At 44.5% G+C, this 16,644-nt stretch overlaps 1 protein-coding gene across 5 annotated transcripts in view; it reads left to right on the forward strand.

Annotated features, from left to right (window-relative positions):
• STAT3 (signal transducer and activator of transcription 3) overlaps positions 1 to 16,644 on the forward strand; it is a 73,771-nt gene that overhangs the window by 49,193 nt on the left and 7,934 nt on the right. For all 5 annotated transcript variants that reach the window (XM_059149473.1, XM_059149470.1, XM_059149472.1 and 2 more), the window contains 13 exons: positions 997 to 1,092; positions 1,281 to 1,362; positions 1,559 to 1,653; positions 1,831 to 1,982; positions 6,315 to 6,473; positions 6,584 to 6,676; positions 7,602 to 7,661; positions 11,424 to 11,453; positions 11,553 to 11,646; positions 11,759 to 11,806; positions 14,179 to 14,262; positions 15,611 to 15,709; positions 15,806 to 15,941. In XM_059149473.1, coding sequence (XP_059005456.1) covers positions 997 to 1,092; positions 1,281 to 1,362; positions 1,559 to 1,653; positions 1,831 to 1,982; positions 6,315 to 6,473; positions 6,584 to 6,676; positions 7,602 to 7,661; positions 11,424 to 11,453; positions 11,553 to 11,646; positions 11,759 to 11,806; positions 14,179 to 14,262; positions 15,611 to 15,709; positions 15,806 to 15,941 — 1,228 coding nt within the window. The remainder of the gene's footprint in view (positions 1 to 996; positions 1,093 to 1,280; positions 1,363 to 1,558; positions 1,654 to 1,830; positions 1,983 to 6,314; positions 6,474 to 6,583; positions 6,677 to 7,601; positions 7,662 to 11,423; positions 11,454 to 11,552; positions 11,647 to 11,758; positions 11,807 to 14,178; positions 14,263 to 15,610; positions 15,710 to 15,805; positions 15,942 to 16,644) is intronic.

Below are 16,644 nucleotides of genomic sequence, written 5' to 3' on the forward strand. Positions count from 1 at the left end.
TTTGACGAAATATACCATGTTCACGTTTCATGTGCTATTTGACCTTTTCAGGGTACGTCCCGTGAGGTATTCTCTCTTAATAATGCATTTCTCCCCTGGGACAGTGGTTTTTTCTTTGTTTTAGGGTGTTTTTTTGTTTGTTTGTTTGTTTTGTTTTTAAGATTTTATTTATCCCTTTCACAGACAGAGATCACAAGTCAGGCAGAGATCCCAAGTAGGCAGAGAGGCAGGCAGAGAGAGAGAGGAAAGCAGGCTCCCCGCTGAGCAGAGAGCCCAATGCGGGGCTCCATCCCTGGACCCTGGGATCATGACCCGAGCCGAAGGCAGAGGCTTTAACCCACTGAGCCACCCAGGCGCCCCTGGATGGTGGTTTTTCATTACACCACCAAAATGTGTCGGATACCAACTACACTAAGTGGGCATCCAAGATCTGCTGTCATAATTGTTCTGATTTTTTTTTAAGAAGTTTGTTTTTTTTCATTCGAGAGAGAGCAGTGGGAACATGAGACAGCACATGAGAGCACGAGCCAAGGCGAGGGGCAGCAGGAGAGGGAGAAGTCGGTTTCCCACTGAGCAGGGAGCCAAACAGGGGACTCAGTCCCAGGACCCTGGGCTCATGACCTGAGCTGAAGGCAGACACTTAACCAACTGAACCACCCAGGCACCCCGGTTCTGAATTTTTTTTTTTTTTTTTAACATACTTAACTTAGAATGAGGTTTTTGAAGGTAGGGACCATGTCTTAGCTCAATGTGTGGTTCCGTAGTCCAACAGAGAGTGGCTTTAGAGTTGGCCTGAGGTCAAGGCAAGGACACGGGCCAAACTTCGGGGTAGTGTCCTTGCACCATGCTGATGACGCCCAGCTTGCGGCCAGTATCCCTTCCCCTCCCAGTGGCAGCAGCACCTCAGCCAAACAGGAAGGGTGGTGGGTGCGATGGCACTGGACAGCTCCCCGTAGTTCCTGTGTTCATGTGTGTGTTGATATCTTTTTCTGACAGCAAGGGGGCCAGGCCAACCACCCTACAGCCGCCGTGGTGACAGAGAAGCAGCAGATGCTAGAGCAGCACCTACAAGATGTTCGGAAGCGAGTTCAGGTGAAGCAAGTCGTGGGCAGGAAGCCTTTCCTGGGGGACATTGCCTGTGGGTCCTGCGTGTGTCTTGTTTGAGGTTTTGGCTTCATTTTAATTCTCAGAAACTTTCCTTTCCCTCTTCCCAGGAAACTCTTGTTCACTTCTGCCTTTTTGTTTTGTTTTGGTGTGTTTTGTGTGTTGGTTTTAAACAGGATCTAGAACAGAAAATGAAAGTGGTTGAGAATCTCCAGGATGACTTTGATTTCAACTACAAAACCCTCAAGAGTCAAGGAGGCAAGTGACAGTTAGAGACATTACAATCTGCTGGAGAAAGTGCGTCTGTTACTTGAGTCCTGGGACTCGTGTATCGGGTGCCTGCTCAGACTTGGTGGCCGGGATGGAGGTGGTGCACAGAGGGGCTCTGGTGCTTCTGGGAGGGTTAAGGACACAAGTATTCCATCGAATCAAGGGGGTTTTCCTTCATCCACAGACATGCAGGATCTGAATGGAAACAACCAGTCAGTGACCAGGCAGAAGATGCAGCAGCTGGAGCAGATGCTCACGGCGCTGGACCAGATGCGACGGGTAAGAGCTCAGACCACCTTCCCTGTCTGCACCATCCCCCCCGACCTGGGCGGTCATGGCACTTCCTGGCAGAACTTGCCTGGTTTCTAATGAGTTCCTTCTCTGGAATTGACTAAAGAGTGTGGTTAGAGACGGTCTGAGGAAATGTTTCCTGACTTTGTTTTGGTTTCCAACCAGAACATCGTGAGTGAGTTGGCGGGGCTGTTGTCTGCGATGGAGTATGTGCAGAAAACTCTCACAGACGAAGAGCTGGCTGACTGGAAGAGGCGGCAACAGATTGCGTGCATTGGAGGCCCTCCCAACATCTGCCTAGATCGCCTCGAAAACTGGTAAAAGATGACAGGCAGAGGAGTGTTTCCTTCTTTTCTAGAACGCTGTTCTGAAATTACGGTCTTAACTGCAAACTCAGGAGTAGACTGCATCTCACAGGTGCAGACTTGGATGGACACAGATTAAGCCTAGGGGCACCTGGGTGGCTCAGTCAGTTAAGTGTCTGCCTTTGGCTCAGGTCCTGATCCCAGGGTCCTAGGATCAAGCCCTACATTGGGCTCCCTGCCCCGCTGAGGGGGGGTGTCTGCTGCTCCCTCTCCCTCTCCGTCTACCCCTTGCCTGGTTTGTGTGTGCTCATACTGTATCTCAAATAAATAAAATCTTTTTTTTTTTTTAAGATTTTTTATTTATTTATTTGACAGAGAGAAATCACAAGTAGATGGAGAGGTAGGCAGAGAGAGAGAGAGAGAGGGAAGCAGGCTCCCTGCCGAGCAGAGAGCCCGATGCGGGACTCGATCCCAGGACCCTGAGATCATGACCTGAGCCGAAGGCAGCGGCTTAACCCACTGAGCCACCCAGGTGCCCTCAAATAAATAAAATCTTAAAAAAAAAATAGTTAAGTCTGAGAGTTAAAATCTAAAAAGTTTTACTTTATTTGGACAATTTTCTTTTTAAAGATTTTATTTATTTATTTGACAGAGACAGAGAGGGAATACAAGCAGGGGAAGCGGGAGAGGGAGAAGCAGGTTTCCTGTGGGCCTCCATCCCAGGACGCTGGGATCGTGACCTGAGCTGAAGGCAGACGCTTAATGACTGAGCCACCCAGGCACCCCTGGACAATTTTTTAATAAAATTTTATCTATGTTGCGATATCTTAAATATGTTTTTATTTATTTGAGAGAGAGAGAGAGCACGCACATGGAAGGAAGGGCAGAGGAGGAGGGAAAGGGAGAGAGAGAATCCGAAGCCAACTCTGTGCTGAGTGCAGAACCCCATGCCTGAAAGGTCACAACCTGAGCCGAAACCAAGAGCCAGACACCCAGCTGACTGAGCCACCCAGGCGCCCCGTTTTATTTAATAATTTAAATAAAGCTTTTGGTTTTAACTTACGTGGCACAGACCAAAGTTTGAATTTTAGTTATTCTAATAATCTTAAAGTGATGCATGCTTTTTATAAGGGAAAATAGTTGATACACAGCAAATTAATGAAGAGAAGAAAAGTCTTTTAAAAATCCATCATTCAGGGGTGCCTGGGTGGCTCAGTGGGTTAAAGGCTCTGCCTTCAGCTCAGGTCATGATCCCAGGGTCCTGGGATTGAGCCCCAAATCGAGCTCTCTGCTCAGCAGGGAGCCTGTTTCCTCCACTTCTCTCCCTGTCTGCCTGCCTCTGCCTACTTAGTGATCTCTGTCAAATAAATAAATAAATAAATAAAACTTAAAAAAAAAACCAAACAAACAATCCTTCAGAGGTCCCTACACGTGGTATTTTGGTAGCTATCCCCCTCGCCATATGTTACTGTATCTATGGACATAAAGATAGTCATCTCTAGGGGCGCCTGAGTAGCTCAGTCAGTTAAGCATCCAACTCTTGATTTCGGCTCACGTCCTGATCTCAGGGTCATGAGATCAAGCCCCATGTTGAGCTGTGCACTCGGTGCTGAGTCTGCTTGTCCCTTTCCCTCTGCTCCTCCACCCCAGTGCATGCATGCTCTCTCTCTAAAATAATACATTAATTAAATCTGAAAAGATGGGGCGCCTGGGTGGCTCAGTGGGTTAAAGTCTTTGCCTTTGGCTTGGGTCATGATCGCAGGGTCCTGGGTTTGAGCCCCGCATCTGGCTCTCTGCTCAGCAGGGAGCCTGCTTCCCCATCTCTCTCTCTGCCTGCTTCTCTGCCTACTTGTGATCTGTCTCTGTCAGATAAATAAACAAAATCTTTTGAAAAAAAATCTGAAAAGAAAATACGGTAGTCATTTCTATATTTTCACATTGGTGGGATGATTGTTCATCTGCTCTTTCCGTGCTGTTCATGCAGCATGTCCTTAATGAGCATCCTTGACGTGCAAGGCCCAGCAGTGCCTATGATGCACCAGCTTAAACTATGAGAAACTTGACATAAAAGGACACGCAGCAGGTGTAGAGCATGAAACTGGAAATTTAGGACAGCCCTACACGAGAAAGCCTGCTTGTTCATATCCTCACTAACCTTGAATTTTGTTAATTCATTGAAAGCAGTTTTAAGTGCTTTTTAAAAAATACATTCTATTTTTTTAAGAGTTTATTTATTTATTTGAGAGAATGAGGATGAGAGAGAACACGAGCTGGGGAGAGACCGAGGGAGAAGCGGATTCCCCTCTGAGCAGAGACCTCGACATGGGATTCAGTTCCGGGTTCCTGGAATCATGACCTGAGCTGAAGGCAGATGTTTAACTGAGCCATGCAGGCGTCCCACATTTTTTTTTTTTTAAGATTTTGTTTATTTGTGAGACACAAAGAGGGAGATGGGGGTGGGGGAAGGGCAGAGGGAGAGAGAGAAGCAGACCCCCTGCTCAGCAGGGAGCGCAGTGCAGGACTTGATCCCGGGACCCTGCGATCAGGACCGAGCCGAAGGGAGATGCTTAACCAACTGAGCCACACAGGCCACCTTAAGTGCTTTCTGATCAGGGAACCAAAAATCTTAGGTTCTGGGAATGGGAAAATGTAAGTGCCAGAAGAGAGTCAGGGAGCCCAGAAATTCCAGCAGCTGTCCTGTTCCTACCTGCCCCCGCTACCCCCACCCCCTAGCACATCTACACCTTCTCTCTGAGGTCTTCTAGTCTTTATTAATCATGCGCTTCAACTCCTTCTGTCATGCCTGGAGTCATGAAGACCCGCGAAGGTGAAGGGACATGGCCAGGATTGCACAGATAGTGGCAGACCTAGCTCAAACTCATCTTCTTGAGCTGTCTAATTGCGTTTCCCCTGTCCCTACATTTTGGTACAAGGACAGGTGAGGATGAAGACAGCAAGTGCCAAGTTTTATATTTCATATTTTTCATAATTCGAATGCTTGTTCAAATGCTTGTCACTTCTTCATGCTTCTTGGGAATATAAGTTTTTTGTTTGTTTGTTTGTTTTTAAAGATTTTATTTATTTATTTGACAGAGAGAGAGATCACAAGTAGGCAGAGAGTCAGGCAGAGAGAGAGGGGGAAGCAGGCTCTCCGCCCAGCAGGGATGCTGAGGCGGATGTAGGGATCAATCCCAGGACCCTGAGACGACCACGACCTGAGCTGAAGGCAGCGGCTTAATCCACTGAGCCACCCAGGTGCCTCTGTTTTGTTTTGTTTTGTTTGTTTTAAGATTTTATTTATTAGAGCAAGAAAGCATGAGGAGAGCATGAGCAGGGGCAGGGGCGGGCAGAGGGAGATGTTGGAGAAAGCTCCTGGCTGAGTAGGGAGCCTAATGCAGGATTTTGTCCTAGGACCCTGGGATCATGACCTGAGCCAAAGGCAGACACTTAATGACTGAGCCACTCAGGCACCCCTTCTTTGGAGGATAAATTTTTTTTTTTTTTTTTTTTTAAAGATTTTATTTATTTATTTGACAGAGAGATCACAGTAGGAGAGAGGAAGGGAAGAGATCACAGAGAGAGAGGAAGGGAAGCAGGCCCCCTGCTGAGCAGAGAGCCCGATGTGGGACTCGATCCCAGGACCCTGAGATCATGACCTGGGCCGAAGGCAGCGGCTTAACCCACTGAGCCACCCAGGCGCCCTGGAGGATAAATTTTAACACTTCTTCCTCTATGCCTAGCTTTCTCTTTGAAATCTTAAATTTTAGGAAAGGACTATGTTTAAAAAAAAAATTTTTTTTTTAAGATTTTATTTATTTATTTGACAGACAGAAATCACAAGTAGGCAGAGAGGCAGGTAGAGAGAGAGAGAGGGAAGCAGGCTCCCCGCTGAGCAGAGAGCCCAGTGTGGGGCTCGATCCCAGGACCCTGGGATCATGACCTAAGCTGAAGGCAGAGGCTTTAAGCCCTTGAGCCACCCAGGTACCCCAGAAAGGACTATTTTTAAAAAAACAAAATAGATTCCCTTATTTTTATTTTAATTTTTTTAGTAAGCTCTCTGCGCAGTGTGGGTCTTGAACTCATGACTCGAGATCAGGAGTCACGTGCTCTCCTGACTAAGCCAGCCAGCCACCCCCCACTTTTTCTTATTTAATACCACTGAATTACACACTTAAAATGATCAGTTTTATGCAATATATATTTTACCACAATAAAAAAAAATTCCCTTTCTGATCTGAGGGGTCTGCATGGTGGTGTCTGTATCTGTGGGATTCCCTGCCTCTTCTCCAGCTCCCTGGTACGCACTGACTCAGGTAACTAAGAGCTTTCTTATTTTATTGGCAGGATAACCTCATTAGCGGAATCTCAACTTCAGACCCGCCAGCAAATTAAGAAACTAGAGGAGTTGCAGCAGAAAGTGTCCTACAAAGGGGACCCCATTGTACAGCACCGGCCAATGCTGGAGGAGAGGATTGTAGAGCTGTTTAGAAACTTAATGAAAAGGTAACATAGAATTCTGGTTTCTTTCCTTTATCCTCTTGCTTCGGAGGCACAGGATGGAGACCGGTTCCCCGTGAAGCATGTGGACCGCTGTCCCTCTCTTTGCCTTTCAGTGCCTTCGTGGTTGAGCGGCAGCCGTGTATGCCCATGCATCCTGACCGGCCATTGGTCATCAAGACTGGAGTCCAGTTCACTACCAAAGTCAGGTGGGCCCCGCACTTCCTCCTTCACTAGATATTTTATTGAGAGACGCTCTTAGGATGAGAGCAGAGTTGGTGGCCATGGTTGTCCTTTCTAGGCATCACAGGCGGTAGGATGGGAGGTATGGAATTTGTTGACATAATACCAGCTTATTCCGTGATTCTCCTGTCAAAAGCCAAGGAATGGTTACCTCTTTTGGAGATTACTGGGCATAGTCCTATGATTTCAGGCCTGTATTCTTAGGCTGTTGTGTCTCCTTCTGTCCTGCAACAGAGGCAGAATAATGCTGGTTTTTTTCTGTTCTTGGAGCCTACTTTTCCCTAAGGATTTTAAGAGAATGAGTAAGGCTTTGAGATCCAGAAGTTAAGAAGCCCTGGAGCAGATGGGTGGTGTGCCTTGCAGCGGGGTGGGGGGAGGGTGTGGGGTGGGGGGTTGGGGGTGGGGATTGGAGGGGGAGGAGGTGGGGGGCAGGAGGTGTGTGTGTGGCTTTCACACCTAAGTAAGAACAGGTATGTTGGGGTTTGTCCTTCTGCAGTGAAATTTCCCTCTTCAGAAACTTGGTGTTAGGTTTCAGGTTTAACAGAAAGAACACCAGCTGCGGAGCTTGTATTCCTGTAATACTTCTCATGAAACGACTTTTACTATTCTTTCGTGAATCTCTCACAACTTTGTCCAAGTTCGAGGTTCTTAGGCTTTCTTTCAGTACCTCTTGGCCCGAAGAGGTGATACTCGGCATAAGGTCAAAGACACACTACTAGCAGGAAGAGGAATTTGGGATTATGCTTTTTTCACCTTTTAGAAACAAAGGGTTTTGAATTTTATATTCCTCTAAGTAAGAGTTGCTTGGCGGGGAGCCTACTGACTTTTCTTTGTTAACTGTTATTTTTTTTCTTTACTCAAAACCTTTTTTTTCCCCGTTTTTTGAAACAGATTGCTGGTCAAGTTCCCTGAGTTAAATTATCAGCTTAAAATTAAAGTGTGCATTGACAAGTAAGTACTCTGTATCTTCACTCTTCTTTCTTCTTTTTTTCAAATGAGAAACAGAAATGAGAACTTAGATAATCATGTGACGTAAGAGACTTCATCTCCATTCAGGGAATCTTCATTTTTTGAACAAAAGTTTTCAAAAGTCTTGTAGTGCATTGTCACTTACGTGCCTGAACAAAATCATAAAGCTGGTGATACAGATGTGAGTTGCGATTGCTGCTGTGACCCTGGGTCCCCGTTTTTATTTAATTTTTTTTACCTATAAATGTAATTTATGCATATCATATAAAACCCTGACTATACGGGAAAAATTGATGCTGTTTATTGTTCCACGCTTCACCACATAATGGAATACATACTTCTCAAAATTTAACTATACTTTTCAAAAATTAAAATGCACATACACTTTGAAGAGATTTGAAAAAAGAAAATTACCCTTCATTTCTGGTGATGTAAGTATCTGGAAATTAACCATGAGAATGATTGGAAAATAATTACTAATGAAATAAGGGACTTATGGAAGGCAGTAGGTTTAATAAACAAAAATTAATAACTTCAGCCATACATTAGCATTAACCAGTCAGAAATTATAATAGAAAAAATAATTCCGCAATAAGCAAAAAAGTAAAAAAATATATTGGAATAAACTTAACAGAAATGTTTAAGGGCTCTTTGAAGAAAATTATGAAATTTTATGAGGAAGCGATATTGTAAAAAGTAACAAAATAATCATATTCCTGAATTGCAGACTTGCATTATAAAGATGTTGATTGTTCTCAGTTAATATGACACCAAACAAAATGCAAATAGAATTTCTTAAACTCTGTAACTTAACTCTTCAAGTTGTAGCTTAGATGAGAAAAATGAGCAAAGATAGTTTTTGTTTTTTAGGGTTTTTAAAGATTTTATTTATTTGAGAGAGAGAGAGAGAGGAAACACGAGCAGGGAGAGAGGGAGAGGGAGAAGCAGACTCCCCACTGAGCAGGGAGCTTGACACGGGGCTTGATCCCAGGACCCTGAGATCATGAGCTGAGCTGCAGGCAGGTGCTTAACCAAGTGAGCCACCTAGGCACTCCACAAAGATAGTTTTTTTAAAAAATGGATGTATTTATTTATCTTTAGGGTAAAAAATCTTAACATAGAATTTACCATCTTACTCATTTTTAGGTATATGGTGTTAAGTATATTCATATTGTTGGGCAACACATCTCACAACTTCTTCATCTTGCAACATGGAAACTACATCCATTGACAACAAGCCCCCGTTTCCCAATCCTCCCAGTCCCTGGTGACCACCAGTTCACTTCCGAAAAAAAAATTTTAATGAATAAAAATAAGTGGGAGTGGTATGGGAAGGTGCCTGGCCAGATACTAAAATGTAGTTTCAGCTACTCAATGAGTGTGTTACTGGTGCAGGAATAAACTGATTGACTATTGAAATAAAATCTTGAGTCCAGAAATAGACCTTCAAGTTTATATAAAGAATGCATATATGTTTAAAATGATACCTCAAATCGGGGAGTAAAGGATGGATTATTCAGGAAGGAGTTTTGGGAAGACTTGCTGTTGGAGAGGATTTGAATGAGAAACTCAAGTTGTACTGTTTGCTAACCATCAGATGTATCTGTATGTTTAAACTCATGTATCTTAAATACATGTGGATGAATGTATATATAATATAATGATGGTAAAATCACAAAATGATAAAACCAATTTGGAAAAGAACTTGGCAGTTTCCTACCAGTTAAACATGCACCTACCCTAGGAGCCACCTATTCCACTCCAAGGTATTAACCCAAAAGAAATGAGAGTATATATCCACACACAGGGCTGTACAGAAATGTCCATTAATTGGGGAACAAATAATTTGTGGCATATCTATAAGTTTGTGCTAACCAACTGCGCCACTGGAACGTCATAATTTATGGTCTATCTATGAATGGACTATTCACCAATAAAGAGGAATGAACTACTGATAACTTAAAACACATAAGAAATCTCAGAATAATTACACTCTGTGAAAGAAGCCAAGCGAAGAAAAAAAAAAGACTTTCCTTTAGTTTCCATTTATATAGAATTCTAGAAATGAAAATGAATCTATGAGGACTGAAAGCAGATCAGTGGTGGCCTGGGGACAGAGGTGGGGTGGGGTGTGGGATTCGGGAATGGATTGCAAATGAGCGTGGGGAAACTTTGGGGATCACATGGGTCTGTTCATTATTTAGTTCGTGCTGGTGATTTCACAGGTATATGTAGCATATGTACATACATATGTCAGACCTTATCCACATACGTTTTCAGTAGTGCACTTTATTGTTCATCAGGTATGTATCAAAGGTATAATACACAATTTTTTTTTTTTCTAAAAAAGAAATCTAGAGGGGCGCCTGAGTGACTCAGTCAGTTAAGTGCTGCCTTCGGCTCAGGTCATGATCCCAGGGTCCTGGGATCAAGTCCCGCATCGGGCTCTCTGCTCAGCAGGGAGCCTACTTCCTCCTCTCTCTCTCTCTGACTGCCTCTCTGCCTACTTGTGATCTCTCTCTGTCAAATAAATAAATAAAATCTTTAAAAAAAAATCTTAAAAATAAATACATAAAAAGGAAGTCTAGATTAAACAGGAGGGAGGATTTCCTAGTAACAAGACTCTTAAATGTGATATATGGAAAGATATCTTCTGAATGGCTTAAAATTTAATTAGTTTTAATCTATAAACCCACACAAAATGCTCTGATTAATAAATAGGAGCTACACTAGTGCATATATAGCAATGGAGAACCACTCTTTTTTTTTTTTTAATATTTTATTTATTTATTCGACAGAGAGAGATCACAAGTAGGCAGAGAGAAAGGCAGAGAGAGAGGAGGAAGCAGGCTCCCCGATGAGCAGAGAGCCCGATGCGGGACTCGATCCCAGGACCCCGAGATCATGACCTGAGCCGAAGGCAGCGGCCCAACCCACTGAGCCACCCAGGCGCCCTGGAGAACCACTCTTAAGATAATACTTAAAATAAGAAAAAAAAGAAGAAAGAATGAGAAATGCGACTATATAAAAAACCATATATTCAAACACAGTAGAGCAAAAGACACTGGACACACCAGGGGGAATGTTTCCAGCTAATACCAGATGGGATGGTCTGAGTTACTGGTAACAGTAAACCTTTACAGAAAGTCCAGTGTGGCTTAAATAATAAGGAAATTTGCAGCCCAGTGTAACTGGAAATGCAGAGTTAGGGCAAGTTCCTGACAGTGAGATTAGTGACTCACTTACGTCACCCAGGACCCAGTATCTTCCGTCTGCCGCCTCCACCATCATGAGTACCATCAGCTTTGCAACATTCCCTTCTGAGTTCCAGTATGGCTGCTTCTGGTAATTAAGGTCCTGTGCTTCCTTGCTTCTGTTCAGTTGAAGCTGTGGAAAAAGTAAATCCAGCTAGGTTGTAACTCCTTCCCAGCTTGAGGGAGACAGTAGAGGTCATGTCTGCACCCTCAGGACGGCTGCTGATGTATTCAACAGTCAGGATCCCCTGGAGGTGGGCACAGGAAGGACACTTGAGCAGAACCAAGGGTCTCTTGAGAAGGGAGAGGTGATGCTGGGTAGGTACAGAGAGGGTTGTCATGTTGCCCATAGAAAATGCAATTGAATCGTTTCTAGAAATTCCCTGGAAAACCGTGGTTTTTCCAGCAGAGTAAATGACAGGTATTCAGAGTAGACTTTTCAAAGAAACCCAGGGCCAGTTTTATTAACACCAGTTTATATTCTTCACAGAGACTCCGGGGATGTTGCAGCTCTCAGAGGGTAAGTTCAGTCTAGAGGCTTCCTTTTGATTTGCTGAATCTGACTTTGTCTTCTGGCTGCCCAGTCACCTGAGTGCTTGGTTTCTCTGCTGTGATTCAGGTCCCGGAAGTTTAACATTCTGGGCACAAACACAAAAGTGATGAACATGGAAGAGTCCAACAATGGCAGCCTGTCTGCAGAATTCAAACACCTGGTATGAGGGGGGAGCCTGGGTCTCTGTCTCCTGGGGAGTCAGGAAGAGGGAGAGGGAGGTTGGTGGCAGGGGGGGCCTCACGTGACACAGGTGTTCCCTGCCTCTCTTACAGACCCTGAGAGAGCAAAGATGTGGTAACGGGGGCCGAGCCAATTGTGATGTGAGTATTATTGCGGATGGGAGCCACCTGGGAGGGTCGTCTTTGATGGGGAGAGAACAAGAGCCTTCCTGTTGCCCAGAATTAGAGACACCAACCTGTGGTTAAGCTGTAGTCATACAGAAAAATCACCACAGCTCAGAATGACATGGTCAGAAGTCACATCTGCTCTGGAGTTCTCCAACTTGGAGCATTTCCATGATGGTCCTGGGAGTTGGTGGGAGTTGGCTCATCTTTAAGGAGGAGTGGAAAGTCCCTGACTGACTTACCCACACCCATTTGGTAGAAAAGAAGTTTTCCACCTTGCCTGGGGCTTTCCAGATTCCCCTTCCAACTTCTGCTGGCTGAGATGGCTTGGCTCCATTTTTGGTGACCTGTTTTTCTCACTGAGGCCACTGAAGGTTGTAATTAAGTTGGGGTTAAACATCTAAGAAAAAGAATAAAACCCGTCCCCCTATTTCCCTTACTGTCTCTCTCCCTTTGATTCAGATTATTGAATGCTTGGTGTCAATAATAAACTTAAAAAAAAAATAGGTAAATGTGACCAGAAACTGGTTTTTAATCTTTTGAAAAGATTGTGACACCCTGTTCTTTTTCTGGTGTTTATGTCCTGAGCCAGTCTTCCCTCTTCTCTAAAATGCAGCAAACCTTTTTTAAAAAAATGAATTTATAGTACTTGACTATTAAGAGTGAAGTTCAACAACATAGAAAAATGTATGTGGCATGTTTGTTTTGAAAAAGCAAGATATGGGGTAGAGCATGGGTGACTCTTGATCTGGGATTATGAATTCAAGCCCCACATTGGATGTGGAACCTACTTAAAAAAAAAAAAAAAAAAAAAAGTAAGATGCAAAATCATTTGAGTAGTAAATTAGTATATTTGTTTGCAAAGCGTACTACACAGTTTTTTTGCCCATTTGTGTATGTATTCCAGAGTTCTCAAAGAATATATGCCAGTGTTGATGCATTTTTGCTGCTGTCCGTGCCCGGGACTGCTCTATCCTATCTTCATAATAATTGTATTTTAAACTGAACATATATTATTTTTATAGTTAGGAAAAAAAGTGTTTTAAAAATGAATTGGAATTGGGGTGCCTGGGTGGCTCAGTGGGTTAAAGTCTTCTGCCTTGGGTCAGGTCATGATCCCAGGGTCCTGGGATCGAGTCCGCATCGGGCTCCCTGCTCAGCAGGGAGCCTGCTTCCTCCTCTCTTTCTCTCTCTCTCTCTCTGCCTGCCTGTCTGCCTACTTGCGACCTCTGTCTGTCAAACAAATAAATTTTTAAAAAAATCTTAAAAAAATGAATTGGAATTGTGTTTCTGAAAATTCATTGGAAGTCTCACTGAAAATAAGATTGCGATATTGCTGGTGGGAGTATAAACAATTCAGAGACACAGTTTGGGATTATAAAAAATGAACCAGCAGTGCCACTCCCAGGATTTATTTATTTATTTTTAAAGTTTTATTTATTTATCAGAGAGAGAGAGGGGAAGAGAGAGAGCACAGGCAGACAGAATGGCAGGCAGAGGCAGAGGGAGAAGCAGGCTCCCTGCTGAGCAAAGAGCCCGATGTGGGACTCGATCCCAGGACGCTGGGATCATGACCTGAGCCGAAGGTAGCTGCTTTACCAACTGAGCCACCCAGGCTTCCCTCCCAGGATTTAATAGTAGACAAATCTTTGCACATATGTGTGAGACGACATGTACAAAATGTCACGGCAGCCTGACGGTAAGTCCTAAATGCAGCCCACCGTCACCACGGAGTTGATAAAGGATTTGGTGTAGAGTCCTGTGATGGAATATGATATAGCTGTAAATATGAATAACCAGCAGAGTCATACAGCCGCGGACGCAAAAAAGTGAGGCACCCCAGTACATAGGGTATGATCACATCTGTATTAGGTTCACAAACATCCAAAACTAAACAGCGCATACGTTATTAGAGATAGAAATTCGGTAAAGCCATAAAGAAAAGCTAGGAAATGATAAACCCAAAGATAAACCGAAAACCCAAACCCAGTAGGGACAGGGATAACAGTGGGGAAAGGCACCCTGAGAATCTCAGTGATAACAGTCTTTTCCTTAAACTGGGTAAACTGTACCCATACAGGTGTTCTTCCCCGTTTTACAAATAATCTCTTGGGTCTGTATTAGTCTGATAAAACTAGTAAAGGATGAGTTTGAAGATCATAGCACTTAAGAGTCGTAGAACACATGTGCCCAGAGTTGTGTCCCTGGCCACGTGTCCATGGCCTCCTGGTGAACTAACTGCCCTTCTTGGTGCAGTGTGGCTGTGGCCTATCACTCTCCTCAGCCATGGCTGTTAGTGTCCAGGGCCATTTTCTCTGAGGAAGAGAGTGTCCTCCTTGTTGTTGTAGGCCTCCCTGATTGTCACTGAGGAGCTGCACCTGATCACCTTTGAGACTGAGGTGTATCACCAAGGCCTCAAGATTGACCTTGAGGTGAGTTCTGCCACAGAGTTGGGATGGGGCTGTGTGCGGGGGTGGTTGAAGACAAGAACCTCTAGTTGGGACTTTAGAGACGGTAGAGAGATGACTCTCTGCTTTGCACTGTGTTTATTTTTGCTTGTTTTTCTCCCAAAACCTCAGCGTATCCCACTGAAAGTAGAGTCTTGCTTGAGTGCTTAGAAGATGTACTTCTTGACCATTGAACAGCATGGGTTAGGGGCCAACCGTCTGCCCAGTTGAAAATCTGGGTGTAACTTTTGACCCCCACCCCCAAACCTAACAACTTACAGCCTGTTGTTGACTGGAAGCCTTCCCAATAGCATAGTCTATGAGCACACATTTTGTATGTTACATGTTTTCTATGTTGTATTCATACAATAAGTAAGCTAGAGAAAAGATAATGTTGTTAAGAAAATCATGAGAGAAAATACATTTATAGTCCTGTACTCTGTTTTTTTTTTTTTTTAATTTTTTTTTTAATTTTTTTTTATTTTTTTAAACATTTTTTTTTTTTAAAGATTTTATTTATTTATTTGACAGAGAGAGATCACAAGTAGACAGAGAGGCAGGCAGAGAGAGAGAGAGAGGAGGAAGCAGGCTCCCTGCTGAGCAAAGAGCCCGATGTGGGGCTCGATCCCAGGACCCTGAGATCATGACCTGAGCCGAAGGCAGCGGCTTAACCCACTGAGCCACCCAGGCGCCCCCTGTACTCTGTTTTTAAAAAAAAAAAAAAAAAAAAAAAAAAAAATCATCCACGTATAAATGGACCCATGCAGTTCAAACCCATGTTGTTCAAGGGTCAACTCTAAAGTCAGCTATTAGCGGACTTGATGTGAAAAATCTGTATTTAGAATTAGTTATCGTTGACTTTATAAGGTTTGGGCAAAATAATCTTTAGACAGCCAGTGTTTTAGTACACAGGCAATCATGCCCTTAGCCTTCTCTTTTTACCAACTTCCTTGATCTTTAAGTTAAAAGATGGAGCTGAAGAAAGCAAAAATCCTTGTCTTTGACTCCTGGGACCTCTGTTTTAATGGGTAGATACAGCTTCAGTTCTCAGAGGCTGCCTTCCAGGTGTTATAGATGGGGAATCAGAGGGCTGTGAGTTCCAGGTTTGAGCAAGTGAGATTTTCAAGTTCCTGGTTGTGCCCTGTGGCCCATGTTTGGCATTCTCTCCACCCTGGCTGTGGAGCTGACTCAGCCACGCTCTTTCCCAAAAGTTGGCGGTAGGTGTGGTTCACGGCACATTCTTTTATTCCAAAACCTGCAGGTATGACTGAAGAGCTGTTGGATGCTGGGAGGGCCCTGTGCCTCCCCAGCTCATTGCCTACTTTCTCCACAGACCCATTCCTTGCCAGTTGTGGTGATCTCCAACATCTGTCAGATGCCAAATGCGTGGGCATCAATCCTGTGGTACAACATGCTGACCAACAACCCCAAGGTAGGTGCCCGTCCTCTGGAAACCGTTGTAGTCCCTCATGTGGGTCCTCGGCCACCGCTGTCTCATCTCACTGAGCAACCGTGTCATTTTCAACAGAACGTGAACTTCTTCACCAAGCCCCCGATTGGCACCTGGGATCAAGTGGCCGAGGTGCTGAGCTGGCAATTCTCTTCCACCACAAAGCGAGGGCTGAGCATCGAGCAGTTGACGACACTGGCTGAGAAACTCTTAGGTCAGCATTTTCCCTCTTTTCCCTGCTGCCCTCCTCAGAAAAGGAATCTGGCCCGTGGGGCTGTTTTCAGGAAAATGTGCTGAGCGAGGCTCCCGCTGGGGCTAGGACGCATGCGCTTGTGCAGTTAGGGGGGTGGGGGGTGCCTGCGGAGGTGGGTGCCTGCGGAGGTGGGTGGCAGATGTCTCTTCTTCTGGTGGCTGGACCCCTCACCCTTCCAGAGCACCACTTTGTCTAGCCTTAGGAAGAGTTTGTTTTGTTTTGTTTTAAGATTTTATTTATTTGACAGAGATCACAAGTAGGCAGAGAGGCAGGCAGAGAGGGCAGGGGTGGGAGGAAGCAGGCTCCCCGCTGAGCAGAGAGCCCAATATGTGGCCTAACCCAGGACCCTGGGATCATGACCTGAGCCGAAGGCAGAGGCTTTAACCCACTGAGCCACCCAGGCACCCAGGAAGAGGGGTTTTTAAGTGCGTGTTAGAAGGCGGAGGTAAAAGCTTGACATCCCTGTCTGTTTCTTCAATAAACTGGGGGCTTGTTTTTATTTTTTTCTCCTGAAAAAAAAAATTTTTTTTCTATTTTGCATGCTTCCTGGACTGAAAGCAACTTTATCCTGTGCTGTCCCCAAACATGAGCCTCTTAACACTGTCAGCTTATTTGTGTATGCTACTGGTCCCCAGTCCACCACGCCAAGATGAGGAGGAGGTGG

Source organism: Mustela lutreola, chromosome 15 (assembly GCF_030435805.1).
Source record: "Mustela lutreola isolate mMusLut2 chromosome 15, mMusLut2.pri, whole genome shotgun sequence".
Classification (NCBI taxonomy): domain Eukaryota; kingdom Metazoa; phylum Chordata; class Mammalia; order Carnivora; family Mustelidae; genus Mustela; species Mustela lutreola.